This window comes from Xenopus tropicalis, chromosome 7 (genome assembly GCF_000004195.4).
Source record: "Xenopus tropicalis strain Nigerian chromosome 7, UCB_Xtro_10.0, whole genome shotgun sequence".
NCBI classification, from domain to species: Eukaryota; Metazoa; Chordata; class Amphibia; order Anura; family Pipidae; genus Xenopus; species Xenopus tropicalis.
The window spans coordinates 39,904,556-39,924,037 of record NC_030683.2 but is presented as its reverse complement, the minus strand read 5'-3'; the positions used below and the strand labels follow the sequence as shown (position 1 = coordinate 39,924,037).

At 38.6% G+C, this 19,482-nt stretch overlaps 1 protein-coding gene across 1 annotated transcript in view; it reads left to right on the top strand.

Moving 5' to 3' along the window:
* The window catches only part of LOC101731824, a 35,908-nt gene extending 17,064 nt beyond the window's left edge, over positions 1–18,844 (top strand). Inside the window, exons 10-23 of the mRNA XM_031906115.1 lie at positions 458–1,267; positions 1,859–2,037; positions 2,590–2,737; positions 4,592–4,662; positions 6,118–6,136; positions 6,634–6,710; positions 7,462–7,480; positions 8,753–8,820; positions 10,523–10,651; positions 12,609–12,785; positions 13,068–13,165; positions 15,059–15,152; positions 16,690–16,850; positions 18,564–18,844. Coding sequence (XP_031761975.1) covers positions 458–1,267; positions 1,859–2,037; positions 2,590–2,737; positions 4,592–4,662; positions 6,118–6,136; positions 6,634–6,710; positions 7,462–7,480; positions 8,753–8,820; positions 10,523–10,651; positions 12,609–12,785; positions 13,068–13,165; positions 15,059–15,152; positions 16,690–16,850; positions 18,564–18,828 — 2,315 coding nt within the window. The 3' untranslated portion in view covers positions 18,829–18,844. The remainder of the gene's footprint in view (positions 1–457; positions 1,268–1,858; positions 2,038–2,589; positions 2,738–4,591; positions 4,663–6,117; positions 6,137–6,633; positions 6,711–7,461; positions 7,481–8,752; positions 8,821–10,522; positions 10,652–12,608; positions 12,786–13,067; positions 13,166–15,058; positions 15,153–16,689; positions 16,851–18,563) is intronic.
* The last annotated feature ends 638 nt before the right edge of the window (positions 18,845–19,482 follow it).

The window sequence follows — 19,482 nt, the reverse complement described above, 5'->3', positions numbered from 1 at the left end:
AGTATCGGACCCCTTATCCGGAAACCCATTATCCAGAGAGCTCCGAATTACGGAAAGGCCATCTCCCATAAACTCCATTATAAGCAAATAATTCTAATTTTTAAAAATGATTTCCTTTTTCTCTGTAATAATAAAACAGTACCTTGTACTTGATCCCAACTAAGATATAAATAATACTTAATGGAGGGAATACAAGCCTATTGGGTTATTCAATATTTAAATGATTTTTAGCAGACTTAAGTTTTGGAGATCCAAATTACGGAAAGATCCCTTATCCGGAAAACCCCAGGTCCCGAGCATTCTGGATAATAAGTCCCATACCTGTATATAAATTAAAACTCAAAATACTGTAAATGATACTCCTATTATTTACATTATTTAGTTTGTATTAATGAATTTATTTTAATGCAAGACAGTTTTTTGTTATTAAAAATGTGCATTTCTTTTTTCCTTGCAGAATCTTTAAATGTGTATTTGAATTTTCTATTGAATATTTGGAAAATGGAGAACAAAAAAGATGACAAACTAATGGAAATTATGAAACATTTCTTGCCAAAACTTGTGTATCATCCCTTAAGTAAAGTCAGGGAGCTGATAGCCTCATTGGTTTTCAGTGGAGATTGGAATATGATTGACCTTCGCCAGTTGGGTAGTACATGTATCCGAGTTGATGAAGACCTTGCTGAGAGATGCTTTCGAGAGAAACTTTCGGAAGACTACCCTGACCTTACCATTAAAGAACAAGTACAGACAACACAGAATGCCTTAATATTTGAGGCTGAGACCAGAGAGGGAAGTTCCTTATTATACATGAGTAAACAAAGATCATTAAACGATATTCTCCAAACTAACACAACAGATGATAAATATGTAAGCTTTAACAAAATGTCAAGTGTCCTAGAAACATGCCAAGAAAGTGAATATATTGCAGGACTACGTCAACTGAATTCAAATGGAATACCTCCATTTTATGTCATTGAGCATGGTGAGCCTTTATTAGACTTTCTGCACAAGAATGAAAACCGCCTCACATTGTCAAAAGTGGCCGATATCCTCATTGACATTACCAGAGCAATCCATCACTGTCATAGCAAATCTGTTATCCTCTGTGACATTACTCCTGCCAGCTTTGAAGTTTTTCATAGGATGGACGGATCAATTCAAATTAGACTTGCTAATTTTCAGCATGCAACATTTGTTGACAATGAAAACTCTGTTGATATTTCAGAAGGATATGAGTCATCTGACAGTTTCCCCTACATTGATGGTATGATCACATGCTCATGAGTACATTTATAAAGCAGCTACAGACATACAGTATGTTTAAGAATTATATACACATTAGAAAGACAAAAAGAGCCGGATTCTGTATCTTCTAGTCATTAAAAAGTATAGAAAAATTGTTAGAAATTATATGATATATTTTAAAAGATTGCCTGTGTATGCAATCTGTGCACAAAGTTAAATAAAGAAACAGCACAGTTCTGGGCAAAAATAAAAAGTTCAACAAAAAAAACAAAAATTACCATTTTCTTTAATGCTGTGGTAGTCGCCTGGTAAATATCACATGCATAGAGACAGAATTAATTATCTACATCACCTCCTCCATGCTAACTTCCCCACATTGCTCAAATTCAAAAAATGTAGGAAGGGAGGGAGGGAGGGAGGGAGGATGGAAGGGAGGGAGGGAGGATGGAAGGGAGGATGGAAGGGAGGAAGGAAGGAAGGGAGGAAGGAAGGATAGAAAGGAGGGAGGGAGGATGGAAGGAAGGAAGGGAGGGAGGAAGGAGGGGATGGAGGGAGGGAGGGAGGGAGGAAGGAGATAGAGAGATTGTAATTTGTCTTTTTCTCCCATAAGGTGAAACTACAGAATCAGTAGCTGTTTACTTCAGTGCACCTGAGACACTTAAATATAAACAATTTTCCCAGTATTCAGATATGTGGATGACATCTGCAACATTTTATTCAACTATTCTTTATGGCAGACGACCGTTTGAAGAACTGGCACATCTCAGCACAGCCCAGTTTGTGAAAGAGGTACACCAGAACATTTACAGAATGGCTTAACATTATAATTTGTATAGAAATAAGGTATATAGTAATAAAATAATTATGGACCAGATGCATCAAATGTTGGAAAACCATTCTTCCTTTCTTTTCATATGCTTTTATAAGTGAAAAAAATATTATACAGTATTTGCAAAGCATGTTTCCAAAAATTAAATACATTTTGCACAACTTTCCCCAACTTTTCAATTTACAGTATTTGTTGGATGCAAATAGGATTAAATGGTTTCAACCCTTAAAGTTAGAAAACATCTTCAGAGAACAACAAAATGGGGGGGGGGTATTGTTTATATAAATAGGCCAAATTGATAAAAATGTCTTTGATTCTGCAAAAAAAGCATGAAAAGGTTTAAAGTGTCCGGAAACGTTTTAAAATGATGAAAAAAGTTTTCATCGTTTTGAAAAAAAATTAACCAGTGGATAAAATACAAAGTTTTACCAAGAGGGACTATTTGACCTTTTCTTAATCACTTCTATATATTCAGTGCAATAATATGTCATAATTGTCATTCTAATCCTTAGATAATATCAAACCACACAGTGGAAATACCAAATCTCTTTCCTCCTGATCTGTGGGACATATTAGCAACTAATTTCCTTTCCGATATCAGCAAGCGAAAGTTAACGGAAACATTACTGCAGGATCTGGAAAAATATAAGAGCAGTTTGGGTATGTTGAATAATCATTTGATACACGGCCCTCGTTGGTTATAAAGTCAGCTTATGGCTGAAAGCAAAGATTGTTTATTAAAGTATGTGACCCACAGTACAGAGGGTCAAATTGTTTAGAACTAAGCTTCCTTGCCCCACCCCCAGGATGTTGCCATACAGGGCCCATTTTAACCAACTATTATATAATGGCATTGGTCTGACATGTATCTGTGGTGGAATAAGACATGCAACAAAATTTTTGTTGATTTGGGGGAGTATCAGGGCTTTGAATTACTAAGAGATCCTTTAGGCTTATGCCACACGTAGCATATGGTGCATTTTTTTGGCAAGCCGAAAAACGATTGCTGAAAATACGCTCCTACCTGTTCCTGCCCCCAAATGAACTGAATACACTTGGCACATGTAGCCGATATCCACATAAAAACACTAGACTTTGCATTTTCTCACGTTTTTAGGTGGATATCGGCTACATGTGCCAAGTGTATTCAGTTCATTCGGGGGCAGGCACAGGTAGGGGGATTTTTAAGAGCATGGAGCGTATTCTTGGAAAGCGTTTTGCGGCTTGCTGAAAATATGCGCCATACGCTTCGTGTGGCATTAGCCTTATCATTTAAGAAGGCCACACTAGCCCTGGGGGGAAAGAAGTAGTAAAAATGTTGCACTATTGTAGTTTATGTGGCAATTTATTAACATTGGAATTTGCAGTTTTACATTCATATTTTTTTGCACTAAAACTCACAAATTTGAATTAGGGTTTCTGAAACTGAATGTTAAAAAAAGACTTTAATAGAAAAAAATCAGCATCTAAAATTTGCTAAGTTCAGTTAGAAGTCTGTGGGAATTGTCCTAGAGAAATTCAAGTGGATTTTTGGACCATTTCGACTTGCAATGAATAGAATGTGATTGTACTGTTTAAGTAATCCTCTTTTTGGAAATTTTAAGTTTTTAATACATTAGTGTTTGGTGACAAGAAGAATTGATAGATTAAAGGCGTTACCTGGCAGAATGGCAAAAACTTGCCACCTGCACTATAATTACTACAGAAAATGGATAATTAGCATATTAACCCCAGAAGAGGCAGTATAATCACTAAATAAAATGTGACAGGCAAATTGACCCTAGACAAGCCATTACTAAAAAAAATATAAGGGGTATATTAACCCTAGATGTGCCAGTATAATTACTACAAAAAAAAAAAAAAATCAGCATATTAACCCTAGATGTGCCAGTATAATTACTGCAAAAAAAAATAATCAGCATATTAACCCTAGATGTGCCAGTATAATTACTACAAAAAAAACCCCAGCATATTAACCCTAGATGTGCCAGTATAATGGCCATAGATCACTTTATTAACCCCAGACAAGTCAGTAAGATATCTAAAAAAAGGCAAATGAGCAGGTTGGACATTTAAACAGCAATATGGGACAGTGGTCTGTAAGCTAAAAATAGGACAATTGGGAGATATGCAAAATTCCAAAAATGTTGGTACACCCAAGACAACAGGTATATAAACAAACTCTACATTACCTGTTATAAACATTACACCATTACACATTACACAAACATTACCACCAGGCCCAGACTGGCAATCTGTGGGTTCTGGCAAATGCCAGGGGGGCTGCTGTAAGATGCCATTGACTTAAATGCCAGGGCTTATTTTGCCCCACCCCAGACCTGCCATCCATCATTAGTGTAGGTTGGTCAAGCTTGTGAATTATACTGGTCAATTAGTGGTGTTCTAATGCCACTTTCTAGTAAGTCAAAATCACAATGTCTGCCAACTTCCTTACTCTTTATTTATTTAGTGCAAATCTTTATACATTTATTTAAATAATGATTGTATTTTAAGGAGACCAGCAAAAGAGGATGTATACAGCCAGATCAGTGTGCTGTTTGTTGAATCCGGAAGATATTCAAAGGGTAAGTTGCAGCTATTTTTTAAAATGTAAAACCATTCAATGGCACAAGTTCTTGGCAGCTAAGTAGAATACCATAGAAAAAGGGAAAGCTGTTTCACCACTACACATTTTACTATAATATGCATGTGCACGAGGGTGTGGCCATATAATTTAAAGAAAAAAAGATCTACCGCACTCTAATTATGATATTAAAGGACAATAAGATGGTGCAACAAGCTACCAAAAAATCTAAAACAATAGTGAATAAGGTGTTTACATATAGAGGATAGAGATAAATAACTTGTCAGGTCAATGTTTACTAGCATCAGAAAAACAGTGTACATTTAACAGTTACATACAAGGTTCCAGGTGGTCTCAACTCAGTAGAAGACTGGGCAAGTAGGAAGTTCCTAAATCATCATCTAAGTCAGTGGTTCCCAAACTATGTACATTAGAGGGGATTATAGGCAGTTGGGGGATGTTCTTTTTTCCCATAAAAACAATCAACGCACCAGAGGTCACCCCTTTAGATTAGAGGAAAGGAGCTTCCATTTGAAGCAGCGTAGGTGGTTTTTCACGGTGAGGGCAGTGAGGTTGGGGAATGCCCTTCCTAGTGATGTGGTAATGGCAGATTCTGTTAATGCCTATAAGAGGGGCCTGGATGAGTTCTTGAACAAGCAGAATATCCAAGGCTATTGTGATACTAATATCTACAGTTAGTACTAGTGGTTGTATATATAGTGTATGTTTGTGAGTGTATAGATTGGTAGGTGTGGGTTAAGTGTGCTGGGTTTACTTGGATGGGTTGAACTTGATGGACACTGGTCTTTTTTCAACCCTATGTAACTATGTAACTATGTAACTATGGGACTTGACCCTCTGGGGGGGATGATGGAGCAGAATTGAGGGGGCTCAGCCTGAAGGCATGTTAGGGTGAGAACTGGGGAGAATGGCCATTTTCTAGATATACCCAAAAGCCCAGATTAAAGGGAGATTTGTGGTTGATATTTGCTGTCCTAGATATTCTTTGACTTATGCCGAATGACTGATACTTCAATATATGTACTCATTTCATGAGCTAAGGGGAGCCCTGACCAAAGCTTGGACTTAAGCCAGCTTAAACAAAAAAGTCTGACAGCCACTGATATAAATTGTCTATCCCAGTGGTTTCTGCCCCTACCACTGCAAGGGTTTACCCCCAGAAATGTCTAATAAGGACCAGACTACAGACTGGCCAACTATTAGCAAATTATCATTTAAGTTTATGTTGTTTTGGTGAAGATTTTTCCTACACACCAATCTCTGGAAACCAAGAACAGTAATAGCACACAAGTCAACCTCACTAGAGTTCCCCACAACAGTGTAATACTGGAGTGCACAGTAACTGTTTCTTTACTATTACTAGGAATGCTTACAGGAAATTAGCTGCTCTTCTTTTGCTTAATTACCTAATGGAAGTTTTTATTCACTTTTGTAGGGTTTCCTGGATGAAAAAGGTAACAACATCATCATCGTCCTTCTTTTTTAAACTTCAACTAAACTGTCCGCATAACTATATTTTCAACCCAATGGGGCAGATTCATCAAGTACGAGTTCGAATCCCAAAATGGGTAAAATTCGGATAAGTTACGATAATTTGTGATGATCACAAATGTCACGAAAAATCTCAATAGTCACAATAATATCGTATTGGCGATCCAAAAGTCACAAAATTTTCGTATCCAACCTGGCCCAAGGAAAGTCATGATACCGAAGCTTGAATGAATCTGAAATTAACGAAAAAGTCGCAAAATATATGCACAGTACGAAAACTTAGAAAAAATACGATTTTTTTGTATTCGGAAACAATCGTACTTTGATGAACGTGCCTCCAAGTGTTTCAAATCAACAGTACTGAGGCACTAAACTCCTTTATAATCAGACTCTTACTTACTCTTACTTCTCTTACTTATACTGCCAAAGACTAACATTTTCTTTTTTTTCTGCCTTACAGATAATTTTATTCAGGAAGATGTGAAAGAACCGATAGACCCAAGGCAGCTCAATTACAGTGATGACTTTAAACAACGGGTAACTGACTTTTAGCTTGTTTAGAAAAGATAGACTTAGGCTTAAGCCACTCGGGCCTGATTCTCAGTGTGCAGATAAACGCAGGCTGAGAATCAGTCTCTACACTCCAATCAGATTTCAGATATGCCAGCACCCAGAACTACCGTGCCTGCCCAGGGGCAGCCATACAGAGTGGATTTCGGTGCTCAGACACACCATACCCCGCCCCATGCAGCCACATGGAATCCGTCCGTGTGCAGTCTGGAGACTGTAATGTCAGGCACAAATCCATGCTGAAACTCACATCTCCATAGAGTCATGCTCATTAGGGATGAGCGAATCTGTCCCATTTCGCAAAATAATTTGCAAAATGACGAGAAATTCCAGGTGGTCTCATCTATGCTTCAGTAGCGTACTGAATACCTAGTGGGACAGACACCTTCAGTGATGGTTTCAGAACTCCCTGGTCCTCCCTCTGCAGTAGTTTAAACCAGAAATATTTCATAAAGACTAGATTATCCTAGTCCTAGAACCATTAGAAACATTGTTATTGTTAAAATATATATAATATATGGGATAATAATTTTCCTATACATCCATCCCTAGTATAAGGGATGAGAACCAAAACGGTGCATAGATAAACCTCCTAAGGCTTACAACAGGCTTACAACAGTATGTAACAGCGCCTCTTATTGTATCTAATACAGGTTCACATAAAAAATGCTTGTTGTTTCTCCATTATTAACTGGAATTTTTTTTCTCACTTTTGTAGAGTTACATGAATGAAAAAGGTATGGAATCAATTTCTTAAATTAATTCCTTAAACAGCAATCTTTTCAAGTTAAAGGACATGTAAACCCCACACACACAAAAATGTAATCAGTGAACAGCCTCTTTGAAATCTTTCAATACCTGCCTCACTGCTTGTCCAGAGGTTATTAGTAAGGCTGCGACATCCACTTAATCACTTAGATTTCCTTCTCCTCCTGAAACTCACTCGGCCCCCTCCCTCAGGAATTTGCTTTGACTTCTGGCTTGTGGACATGCTCAGTTGTTCTAAGCTCAGATTACTTAACACGCCCCCCAGTCTAGCAGCCAGTGAATAGATGGCATTGCTGGTTCCCATAGAAACTCAGCTCTAGCTGCCTGCTTCATTTTTGTTCTCCCGAGCTCAGCTTTACCATTACAGTGCTCAAACAAAGCAGAACTTTTATCAGAGACAGTTGTGCCTGTGTGAGCCTGTATTCTTGATGAAATGTATGCTGAATAAGGGTCTGTGTGTGTGTATGCTATTTGTAGATTTAAATGTATCTGATTATGTATCAGAGGAAAATGGCCACCAGGTGAAAGATGCTATTTGCTTTAGGAAAATGTGATGGTGCTGGCAAACGGAGGGGATATATGCAGTACAAATGGTGCCATTTGGGTGGGGGAGATGTGCCCAGCTGATAAACAAATGTAGGCTTTACATGGCCTTTAATCCTTTTTAAAATGTTTTTCAGTCACAGAGTGTCTTTTGATTATTGCTGTAACCATAGAGGGGGCAAACTTGGCCCGGAAGTGACATATTAGGGGCCGTTTACAGAGACATAGGGAAGAAGCACATTCAGGTAGCGCTTCTTCCCTGAGTCTGGCTGTGCATGTAGGTGTTAAGGACAGGGCTGGCCTGTGCCCTCCAACTCCGTGCTCTGTACCTCATGAGTAGTGATGGGTGAAACAATTTGCCAGGCATGGATTTATACTGAATTTTCGCCATTGGTGGATTGTTTTTTTGACGTGCACATAAAACAAATGACGTGTCAAAAAAAATAGATGTGCTGGTCATTTTTTTGACCTGTGTGTCATGCGTGTCAAAAACAAAAAAACACAAAAAATTTTTTCATGCAAAACATTTTCGCCGTTTCGCGAATCTTTTGGAAGATTCACAAAATTTTCAGGGAAGCGAAAGGGGACAGATTCGCTCATCCCTGCTTATGAGGTCCATACTTTTTTTTTTTTTTTAAAAAAGAAAATTCTACTTGTACACAAACAAAAATGTTATTTCCTTTCTTCCAAATTTGCAGATCTTTATAGTCAGCCAGACGTTAAAGAAGCAGGGCAGATCATGTTCAGGGATCAATTTAAACCACGGGTAAATCTTTTTAAGAAATATATTTTATGTTAATATGTAATATAAAATGTTGAAATCTATCAATAGACTTCCCTCCCTCCACCTTAGACCCGGTAGAGTCTGAGCCACAAGCAGTGCAGCATGATACGATCGGATCACAGGGCCTGAACAATTCATTTTTTTATAGGTTTGGGGTTGTGACCCTTAACACTAGGGGAACCCTAGGCTAGTGTATAGGGTGGCTAATGTGTAATCCGGCTCTTCTAGTGCTATCAGAGAGACTCACCGGATTGGGGTAAAAGCATCTCTCTATGTGTATTGTCAAGATATCTGCTGCTTTGCTTAAATCATGGAACTCAGCTGGTTCCTTCTCAATGCACCTTCTGCCTCCAGCAACATTAATGGACAATCCAGTTCAGCAACTGTATTTAATAATTGTATTAAATACAACTAAAGGGGTGGTGCACCTTACTTAGTACTGGCAGCAGACTTAATTCCTATTGGCTGTGTCTCCTGTCAGTCTGACACTGCTTCCTGTGCCTGTGACAGAGTGCTGCAATTCAAACATAACAATATGTTAGATCTGTAATATGCTGAGTCTGTTTGCCTGTGCCATTGTAAGGGAGACATTAACCAATTACCTTTCAATTAATGCAACTGGTTAGAGTGCACAAGCAACCAATTAATTTGTCCAATAGGAAACAAGTAAGGATGAAGTCGGGGCATGATGATGTTCTCTATAGGAATTTCTCAGTGTGTCAGGTTTAAAATTGACCACTCCTATCCCTTCAGAAAACTTAACAGAGAGACAGGAGAGGGACTTATTTTATAGTTATAAAAAGTAGCTTTTACAGTGGCCTTTTTAATGGAAAATGGATTTTCTAACACGCTGAGAGAATTATTGGTGGTTTAATAAGATTTCAACATTGAAGAAGAACAACCCCTTTAAGTAAATTACTAAAAATGTAGAATATGCATTTTGAGCAGTCGTGCACATCTAAGTCCTTTGTATAGTCAGTTCCAAGAATATTGTTCATTTTGTTATGATCTGCAGGGTCGGATTTCCAGTCTGGGCGCCCCAAGGCCACCTCTGCAAGTTGCGCTACCTACCTCCCCCTGCGCGTGTGCGTATGTGTGAACAATGGGTGTGCGCGTGCGCTTGCACAGAAGGCCAAACTTGCATACGGAGCGAAGTGGGGAGAAGTCCCCATTGCTCCATATGCGAGCAAAGTTTTAAGAATTTAGTGTGGCGGCATGTTGCCCCCAAATTTGTGCTGCCTTAGGCCCGGGCCTTTGTGGCCTCTCCACTAATCCGGGCCTGATGATCTGTCCTTCAGTGAACAGTAAGCATTATGTTAAGAAAACAGACCATCTTCTATAGTTATTTTCTTCAACAACAACAAAAGACCCATTCGTACATAATTGTTTTGTAACATGAATACAGTAGGACATGATAAATTATATAGATAAACAATATGGATAAAGGGGAGAATATACAACTATCAAATAAATTAGTAGCGATGGGCCAGGCATAGATTTGCAGCAAAATCTTACTCTCTGTAATACACTAATATTTAAAGGGGAATCCTTCACTATTATGGATGCGTAAATCTGTCTCAGTTATGGGTTTCAAAAAGAGGGTCATTTCAAGACTGAGAAAGTTCCTCTCAGCAGGACCAAAACGTAGACAAACTAATAAAAACTATTGTGAAATATTTTTCAGAATAATCGTCTTCATGAGACTGTTTCAATGAGAATGAGCAAACGCACCAGGATTAAGCTGAAAAGACTGCATCATCAAAATATTTTGGGAGTAGAGAAAATTTCGATGTATTATTATACAACTTCTCTGGTTAGTCATTGCCATGAGGTATTTTGTAAATTAAAAATTAAGTAAATTATTTATAGTGATCTTGGGGTATTTTGAAAGTGTCTAAGTATATGGTTAATAAATTGCCTCTTAGTTACCCTGTAAGAATGTGATCTTATCAGCATCTTTGCTAGCTGGGCTTTAAACCAAGTAGATGAGCTGTTGCCTATATAGTATTCCATGACAATAGAACATATTGAAGCTTAGCTCTCCCCTAGCATTTGTACTGTTGTAGTATTTGAATGGGGTGGGGTTGTGCCGATCACAAAAGTGCAGTTCATGTGAATCCACTTCTATTGCACTTCATAAGTTACTCAGAAAACTCCTGCTTCACTGATGAACCACAACAAAGTAAAGCCAGGATGTTGTTGGGATCTGATCAACATCTACAATTCGCCAGCTAAAACTTGTCAAAATAATGTAGTCAATGGTAGATGCCCCGTCCCGTCCCTGGAGGACCCTTCTTTTGCTTCAAAACTTTAGAGGTTTCAGATTTAGACGCTGGTTTTTGTGCGACAGTTTCAAAAAACAGAGGTTCCATCTTTTCCGCAACTTTTTCCCACACACACTTTTAAGTAAATATTAAGGAACCTATATATTCAAGTTTTTATTTCAATTCAAGGTTTTTGGCGGCAAAACTAGCAAATATGAGTCTGGGTAACTTAAATTTTTCAGTTATTATCTAATTGATTACAAGCCCTTTGGGGATTGGGCCTCACCCCAACTGTGTATTGAGCACTTAAGAATCGATGTATCTAATTTTTACTATACCCCTGCATGTGTTTACACCTTCTTAACCACCGTGTACAATGGTGGTGCTATAAAAATACATACATACATGTATATATATGTATGTTCATGTAGAAGTCTAAATGGGAGTTGTATTAGCAAACTTTAATCTATGGTTTATACACTTAAAAGTTTTTTCTTAAATTTGGCAGACAGATTTTAGTATCACATTAGCCTTGGATACTATGCTTGTTCAAGAACTCATCCAAGGCCCTCTTAAAGTCATTAACAAAATCTGCCATCACAACATCATTAGGAGGGGCATTCCCCAACCTCACTGCCCTCACCGTGAAACACCACCATGGAAGCTCTGTTCCTCCAGTCTAAAGGGGTGGCCTCTGGCGCGCTGATTGTTTTTATGGGAAAAAAGGACACCCCCTATCTGCCTATAATCCCCTCTAATGTACTTGTACAGAACAGAGGCGGATCAAGCTGGCCGAGCACCCTAGGCGACCCTGCTAGCCACCTCGCTTCCACCACTTCCTTCCTTCTCTCATCCCCCCACACATGCATAAACGCGCACACCATAGAGGGGGGAGTGTAGCACACAAGGTGCGCAGATGCTGTAAAGGGAGGGGAGCAACAGGAAATCTGCTATGAGCGTAAGAGATCCCAGACTAGAGGTTAGCAAAAGAGGTACCTGCCTAGCGCCCCTCACTGTTGCGCCCTAGGCAGGTGCCTCTTCTGCCTACCCCTAGTCTGGTACAGTATAATCGTGTCCCCTCGCAAGCACTTTTTTACCAGAGAAAACCTCATCCTTGACAGTCTAACTTCCAGTTTAAATCTTCCATCACCAGTTTAGTTGCACATCTCTGTACTCAAAAATTATGTTTTCATCCCTTGAGTCAATGTCCTTTTTCGCGCAAGACAGCACTTTATTTCCTTAATAGCCACAGAATGACACTGCCTGGAATTAGACAACTTATCTACTAAAATCCTCAGATCATTTTCAATTAAGGATCCCCCCAACACACCACCAATGTTTGGACTACAGAGACTGGAGCAGAACTGAGTACACAGTTACACAGAGTTTGACTTTCCTAAATGGATACAGTTAGCAGACAGATGCTAGGAACCACTTTGAACAGTTATGTGTGTAATTTGTATGGGACACTTGCTAATATTTCCCTATTTATTTTATGTTTTATAGATTTCTTTACCTTTGGGAATGTACATCTCTACTTTGGATAAAGTCATTGCAGATACTAGTATTTCCAGATTTCTGTCTTACTTTCAGCAGATTGCCAGTGCTTTGCAATATCTTCATTCTGAAAATATTTTGCACTGTGATTTGCGCTGCAAATACATATACGTCAATCCGCAGGCCGTAAGTATTCAGTATTGTGGCCATTTGCTTGGTTATTTTATTATCAAGCAGAAAAACAACTTGAACAATGAAAGATAAACTTAAAACAAGTGTATAGATGATGACAACAAAGAGCTGATTTATAAATGGTCAAGATTGAGTTTTGCTGTGATTTACAGCAGAACTCACATATTTTAAAATGGAAACTTTTATTGATTTTATAATGAAAATAAATATTAAGCTAATAATATTAATAATCAAGATTTTAAGCAGTGACGTTTCATTATTTCTGTATTTCTCAAGGGTACTTTAAAAGTGGGTCACTTTGGGCGAGCTGTTACCTGGGAAAGCAATCAGACAAGATTTGTGATCAAAAAGATGCCTTTAGATGCAGAAAAATGGTATGTTTTTAAGGCTACAGAAAACTGGTGTGAAAGATGGGGGTGATTCATCAAATGGAAATATTTATGCAAAAATATTAGAATCGCATGGAGCACTGCAGTGTCAGACAAAAAAGGGAGCAGTATTAAAAATGGTTAATATGACTGATGTACCATACCAGATGATTCCCTCAAGTCTGACAAAGTGTGGGATCCCTGACTGGGGACCTGGCCTGAGGCAGAACCCTCCATATAACTGCACCAATTGAAGTATAGATTGTTATACACTCTATATACAATCAGTTACATCAAATTCAATAAAATGATTTTCTATACTTCTGAATGAGAGAAACAGAAAGGACAAAAACAGTTCATATTTGTGCTATATTACACTCATTTCACTGAGGGGATTGTCCTGTGCGCATGTGCTAAATTCATATATTTACACTGAAATTAGAAATAAACTCGATGTTAAGTGTGAGTCACAGCAAATAACCACAAGATCACTTAGCAAAGTGTACAGGCAGTCCCCAATCCCAATTCTCTGTTTATATTGTTTTGAGAGAGTGAATCCTGTAGCACAAATAAGAGCTGTTTTTATCCTTTTTGTTGTTAGTTCAATGATTCTGGTCCTTCATTAGGTCTTAATGAATTAATAAATGTTTAGTTTTAAAGGAACAGTAACACCAAAAAATTGAAAAGTTTTAAAGTAAAAGAAATATAATGTACTGTTGCCCTGCACTGGTAAAAGTTGTGTGTTTGCTACAGTAACCCTACTATAGTTTATATAAATAAGCTGCTGTGTAGCCCTGGGTGCTGCCATTCAAGCTGGAAAAAAGGAGAAAAGGCACAGGTTATATAGCAGATAATGGATAAGCTCTGTAGAATACAATAGTGTTTTATCTGTTATCTGCTAAGTGCCTGTGCCTTTTCTCCTTTGAATGGCTGCCCCCATGGCTACACAGCTGCATTTTTTATATAAACCATAGTAGTATTTCTGAGGCAAACACCCCAGTTGTACCAGTGCAGGGCAGCAGGACATTATATTGGAATTTCTTTTATACACTTGAATTTTTTGGTGTTACTGTTCCTTTAAGCCACAAGTCCAAAATATTTTCTCTCATTTTGAATTTGAAACCAGTGGTAAACACCATGGGGCACATTTATGAACGCCCAAGCCTTCAGTATCGAGCATTCTTATCCCAAAACCCTGCAAGTTCCCAAACTCATGAGTGGTTTCTTTATCCAAATGGCCTCATTTGTGCGAATCGTTTTTTACTTTTCCCTGACCAAAAAAATAAAAAGCTTGGCAGGTTTTAGGTGGAATGAATAAAGCATGGGGGGGGGGGGGTGACAAAGGGGCAGTCTATGATGTCAAAAAGGCAGGGTGATGACAAAAGGGGCAGAGCTATGACTCAAGGAGGGTAGAGAAGAAGGAAGAGAAAGTGTAAGTTTCATCTAGATTCTGGGCAGATCAGGGACTGAGGAGCTGGGCCAGGGGCTGAACTTAAGGGTATTACAAATTTACTGGCTACTACATTGATGGTAAATTTGAATATTGGTCCCAGCCTTGGCAGGTGTTGTACTGACTAGGGTGGTAAAATACTGGCCAGGTAGCAACCCTAGAGCCACCGGGGCAGAGGACAAACATATATTGTATAGTATGAATTATATATACAAACAACAAATTATTGAACATCTTTAATCAGAGTATTTTGGAAAGTTGCTTAGAATAAAATACGTTATTACTGGGAAAATCTTTACTTTTGGGTATACATTGCCTTTATTTAATTATTTAAATTGAAAATTTGGTATTTAGCTGTATACTTGGGATGATATACAATTCGATAGTGTATTGTTGATAGGATTTCTCATGTTAAAATACTTCTCTATTACATATTATTTTATTGGCAGGTCAGCTCCAGAAGTAAGAGCTAATGGGCTATATTCTGTTGCTTCTGACATTTTTAACTTTGGATCCTTGTACTGGGAGGCAGTACAGATTCAGGTAATTGGATATTGAACCACTTAGCTGGACACAAAATGAATACCCTAATTATTAACAGGAACCACGGCAATACAAATCCCACATTAGGTTCAATATAGCAGAATGCATAGCAGTTATGTGTATACAGTACTCACATTTGTGCTTCAACAACAGCAGTACAGGTCACCTCCTTAGTGTACGTCCAGGGTTAGGGTTAGTCACTACAGAGGAGGATTACTTACCCAGTGAACTAGCCTACTCACACTGCTTGTTGGGGATTAAGTTGCTCCATTAATAGGCCTCACGACTCCCAGAGTAACTGTATATTGGTTCTAAGCATCATTTAGTTATTCCTTATTCACCAATCTCTTCGATTTCCACTCTCATTGAGGTCCCAGGACATACATATTTGCTAAGGCCTACTCCACTCAAGGATCTAAATACAAATCCACAAAAGTCATTTATATTACCCAAGGGAGTCACCCAATCCATCTATAACAATGGGACTCTATTCCACCTATCACATAAACTTCAGGCTTCTTCTTTAAAGGAAAACAAAAGTTATCATCACTGTGGGTGATACCACGGACTGGTGCTCCTATTAGTAAAAATCTCACCAGCCTGGGAAACATGCAGCCGAGTGATCCTCTTCCTTCCTTCTCATTTTTCTGCAATCCTGGGGCCTGCGCATGCGCAGTAGAGTAAAAAAAACAAACATTTTAATATATTAGATCATCTTAGTCCCAATGTGTGGCAAGTTCAAAGATTTTAAGAGAGACAGGGGAAATGCACTGAATCAAAGTGAGGGTCGGAGTAATGATTAACTTATATTTTTACCTATAGGACTATTTACTTTTTGTTTACAGGGGCCTGAGCCACAGACCTGATGCCACCCTACCTACCCACCCCCCCCCCCCCCCCCAACGCTTACCGCTAGGTTTTTGCCTCCTGGTGATGTGCCACCTGAGGCAAGTTTCTAAACTTACCCCATAGCAGAAATTGCAATGTATTTTTAGCTTCTAAACTCAACAAAAGACCTGATTTGCAAGCTTGAATGTTTTACCAGTTTTTCTTGTATTTAGGAATATTTATACAGGTATAGGACCTGTTATCCAGAATGCGTGGGACCTTGGGTTTTCTGGACAAGGGATTTTTCCATAATCTCCATACCTCAAGTCTACTAAAAATAATTTAAGGATTGTTTTGCCTCCAATATGGATTCATGCATCTTAATTGCCATATAGCTTTTGTGTCATTATTACAGAGAAAACCTTAATTATTTTATTAAAACAGAGTCTATGGGTGATGGCCTCCCATAATTCACAGCTCACATACCTGTATAGACTTCCTGTATATGAGATGTTCTTTTCAAATGTTTTAGCTAAGAATGACACATAACTAGCCCACAGAGGGTGTTTAGTCAAAATCCATAAAACGAATCTACTGCTTCCATAACACTGTACTTGTGTTGGTAATGTTTGTGAAAACCATGCAGGTCAATATATACTGTATTTATGCATACATCATAGTGATTTTGTTTTGCACGTCTTTTAAATAGGAAAAGAATGCGAGATATGTAGAATATCCAGAGGAAAGAAAGGATTGCATCCGGCAGCTTACAGACTGCATTAAAAATTGCTTTGACAATAATCCGACAAAGCGGCCTCTACTCACAACTATATTACATAATATAACAGATCTTCAGGGCACTTATGAGAGGTTTGTTGGTTTAATTGTTTATAATTCATTTGTAAAGAATTCAAGCAGACAGTTGGATATGCACGCTTAAACTTACATGTACATCAGTACAGACTACAGCGTAAGGTGCTGTAGGAGAGGATGAAAGGTGAAGTGTTACAGAGAAAGGGTAAAGGAGGTTATAAATTGTTTTACCTTTAGTTATGGGTTGAAGGGGAACTATATCTTCCAATGGTTTTTAGTTGTTTGACCTCCTACACAGTCACCCCTGCGCCTCCCCAAATGCATCGCCCCAGTGCATAATTCGAAGTCAAATAAAAGTCTCAGTACTACATTAGATAATACCAAAGCTGTAATAAATGCTTGTATCCTCATATTCTAATTTTATTCTATTAGAAAACAGTAACAGATCAATGTTTTGTTTTTACCATCCCTAACTCTTCCCTTCTCTGTCTGCAATTTATGAGAGTGCCTTAGAATGTTAGGGTCCCCCCAGTTATTGGATTCACTTAGCTAATACCCAAGGCAGGTGCTCCTGTTGACAGAAAACTGCCCCAGCCTGGGATTCTTTGTAGTGAGCGACGCAGAGTGATCCTGTTCTTCCGCTTCTTCTTTCTTCAAAATACCAGGGCAGTAGCGTGAAAAGGCCTGTGTTTTTGTTAACGTTCGGCTTTTCACTCTACTACATACCTACATACCTACATACCTACATTACTCCTTGGAGGTATCAAGTAAGTGAAAACATTTGCTGTGGGGGGTGCAAAACTTTTGACATTCCCCATTGCTTACTGAATTCCATTCTTCTTTAAGGGCAATACAACATAGCAATCCTGGGAGTTTACCTAAGCATTTAGTCGCTTTACTAACAGACAACAACAGAATACCAAAACAAATCTAAATAGCATATGCTAATTATGTTTTGTAAAAGTTAAATGTTGTGCATGGCAAGAAATGTTCAACTTCCGTGTTTAAGTGACAAAACATTGGATTGGTTTGGCCAGAACTGTCGATTAGGCCAAATCCAAATCCTGACGAAAAAGGCAGAATCTTGGCCTCCTGTCCCAAAGTGTGCAAGTGCCTTACTGAAATGGGGACCCTGGAGCTACCCCCACCCAGGGCCTGCGTCTATATGCACAACAGACTTGCACCTAAACAATAACAGGCAGGTGTCATTTTGAAGACAAGTACAGGAAATGGTGACATCCCAACTTAATTTTTCAAATTAGGATCAGTTTTGAGACAAATATATAATAATTAAATGAATGCTTTTAAAATGTGCTGAGAGTTCAGAGAGTAAACATGTGATATAAAGCACACATAGAAGTGCCCATACACAGGGTTGGACTAGGGGGTGCATTGTCCACCAGGGCTACTGCTTCAGCTGCAGCAGTCTTGACACCGCCCCACAGGGTCCCCCACCAGCTTGCCGACCCCCTACCTGATCACGTGTAAGTGAAACTTACCTTCAACACATCGGGGGAGGGAAACCGGCAGATCAGGGGAGGGCCCTTTGGGGATCGGGTCTGGGCCGCCGGGGCCTACCGGGTTCATTCCCGGCGCCCCTGCAGCAGTCCAACCCTGCCTATACATAGAATTTAAAGTACATACATCATAAGCAGAGCAGTTTGCAAACTGGCTCATTATTTTGTGGTGCTTTCTATGTTTCAGCAATTTAAGTTACAGGAAGGGCACCTTTTCATAATATATGAACAATATTCTACTTTTTTTCTACAGTTTTTCCAGCAATGCTGAAGCTGCTGTAAGTTTACTTTCCACTGAAAATTATGAAGTCTCAATCCAGGGAGAGGACAATGATTCAATATATGAATTGCCCACTAATTTTTCTGAGGCTTATTCTTCTAATAATCAATGGCCAAAATTAATACGGGAACTTATTTTGAAAGGAAAAATTACCAGAAATAGCAGCCCACTTGCTAGCCAAAGGGACATGAGCATTTATTCAAGTTATGAAGATGTTGGGTTTAATGTAAGAAAATAAAATGTTTTTCTTTGTATTTTTATTATTGTTTTTATTGAATTTATCAGAAAAAGAAACACACATTATTGATTACAGGTAAAGGATCCGTTATCTGGAAACCCGCTATCCAGAAATTTCCGAATTACAAAAATCCCGTCTCCCATAGACTCCATTTTAATCAAATAATTCAGATTTTTTGCATTAATTTCTTTTTTCTCTGTAAAAATAAAACAGTACCTTGTACTTGATCGAAACTCAGATATAATTAATCCTTATTGAATGCGAAACAATCCTATTGGGTTTAATTAATGTTTTATAGTTTTTTTAGTAGACTTAAGTAGAGATGTAGCGAACTGTTTGCCGGCGAACTAATTCGCGCGAACATCGGGTGTTCGCGTTCGCGCAAATTCGCGGACTTTTGCCGATGTTCGCCACTTTGGGTTCGCCGCGTTTTTTTTGGCGCCGCGTTTTTTCGCCTTGGTTTTTCCGCCGCGTTTTTTCGCTTCGTTTTATCACCTATGCATATACATAGGAATAGCTTGCGTTTTTTTTTTTTGGCGTTATTTTTTGGCGTTTTTTTTTTTGGCGTTTTTTTTACAAAGTATTTTTCAGAGAAGTTTTTGCCCTTGATCCCCCTCCTGCATGCTACTGTCCAGGTCGTGGCACCCTTTAAAC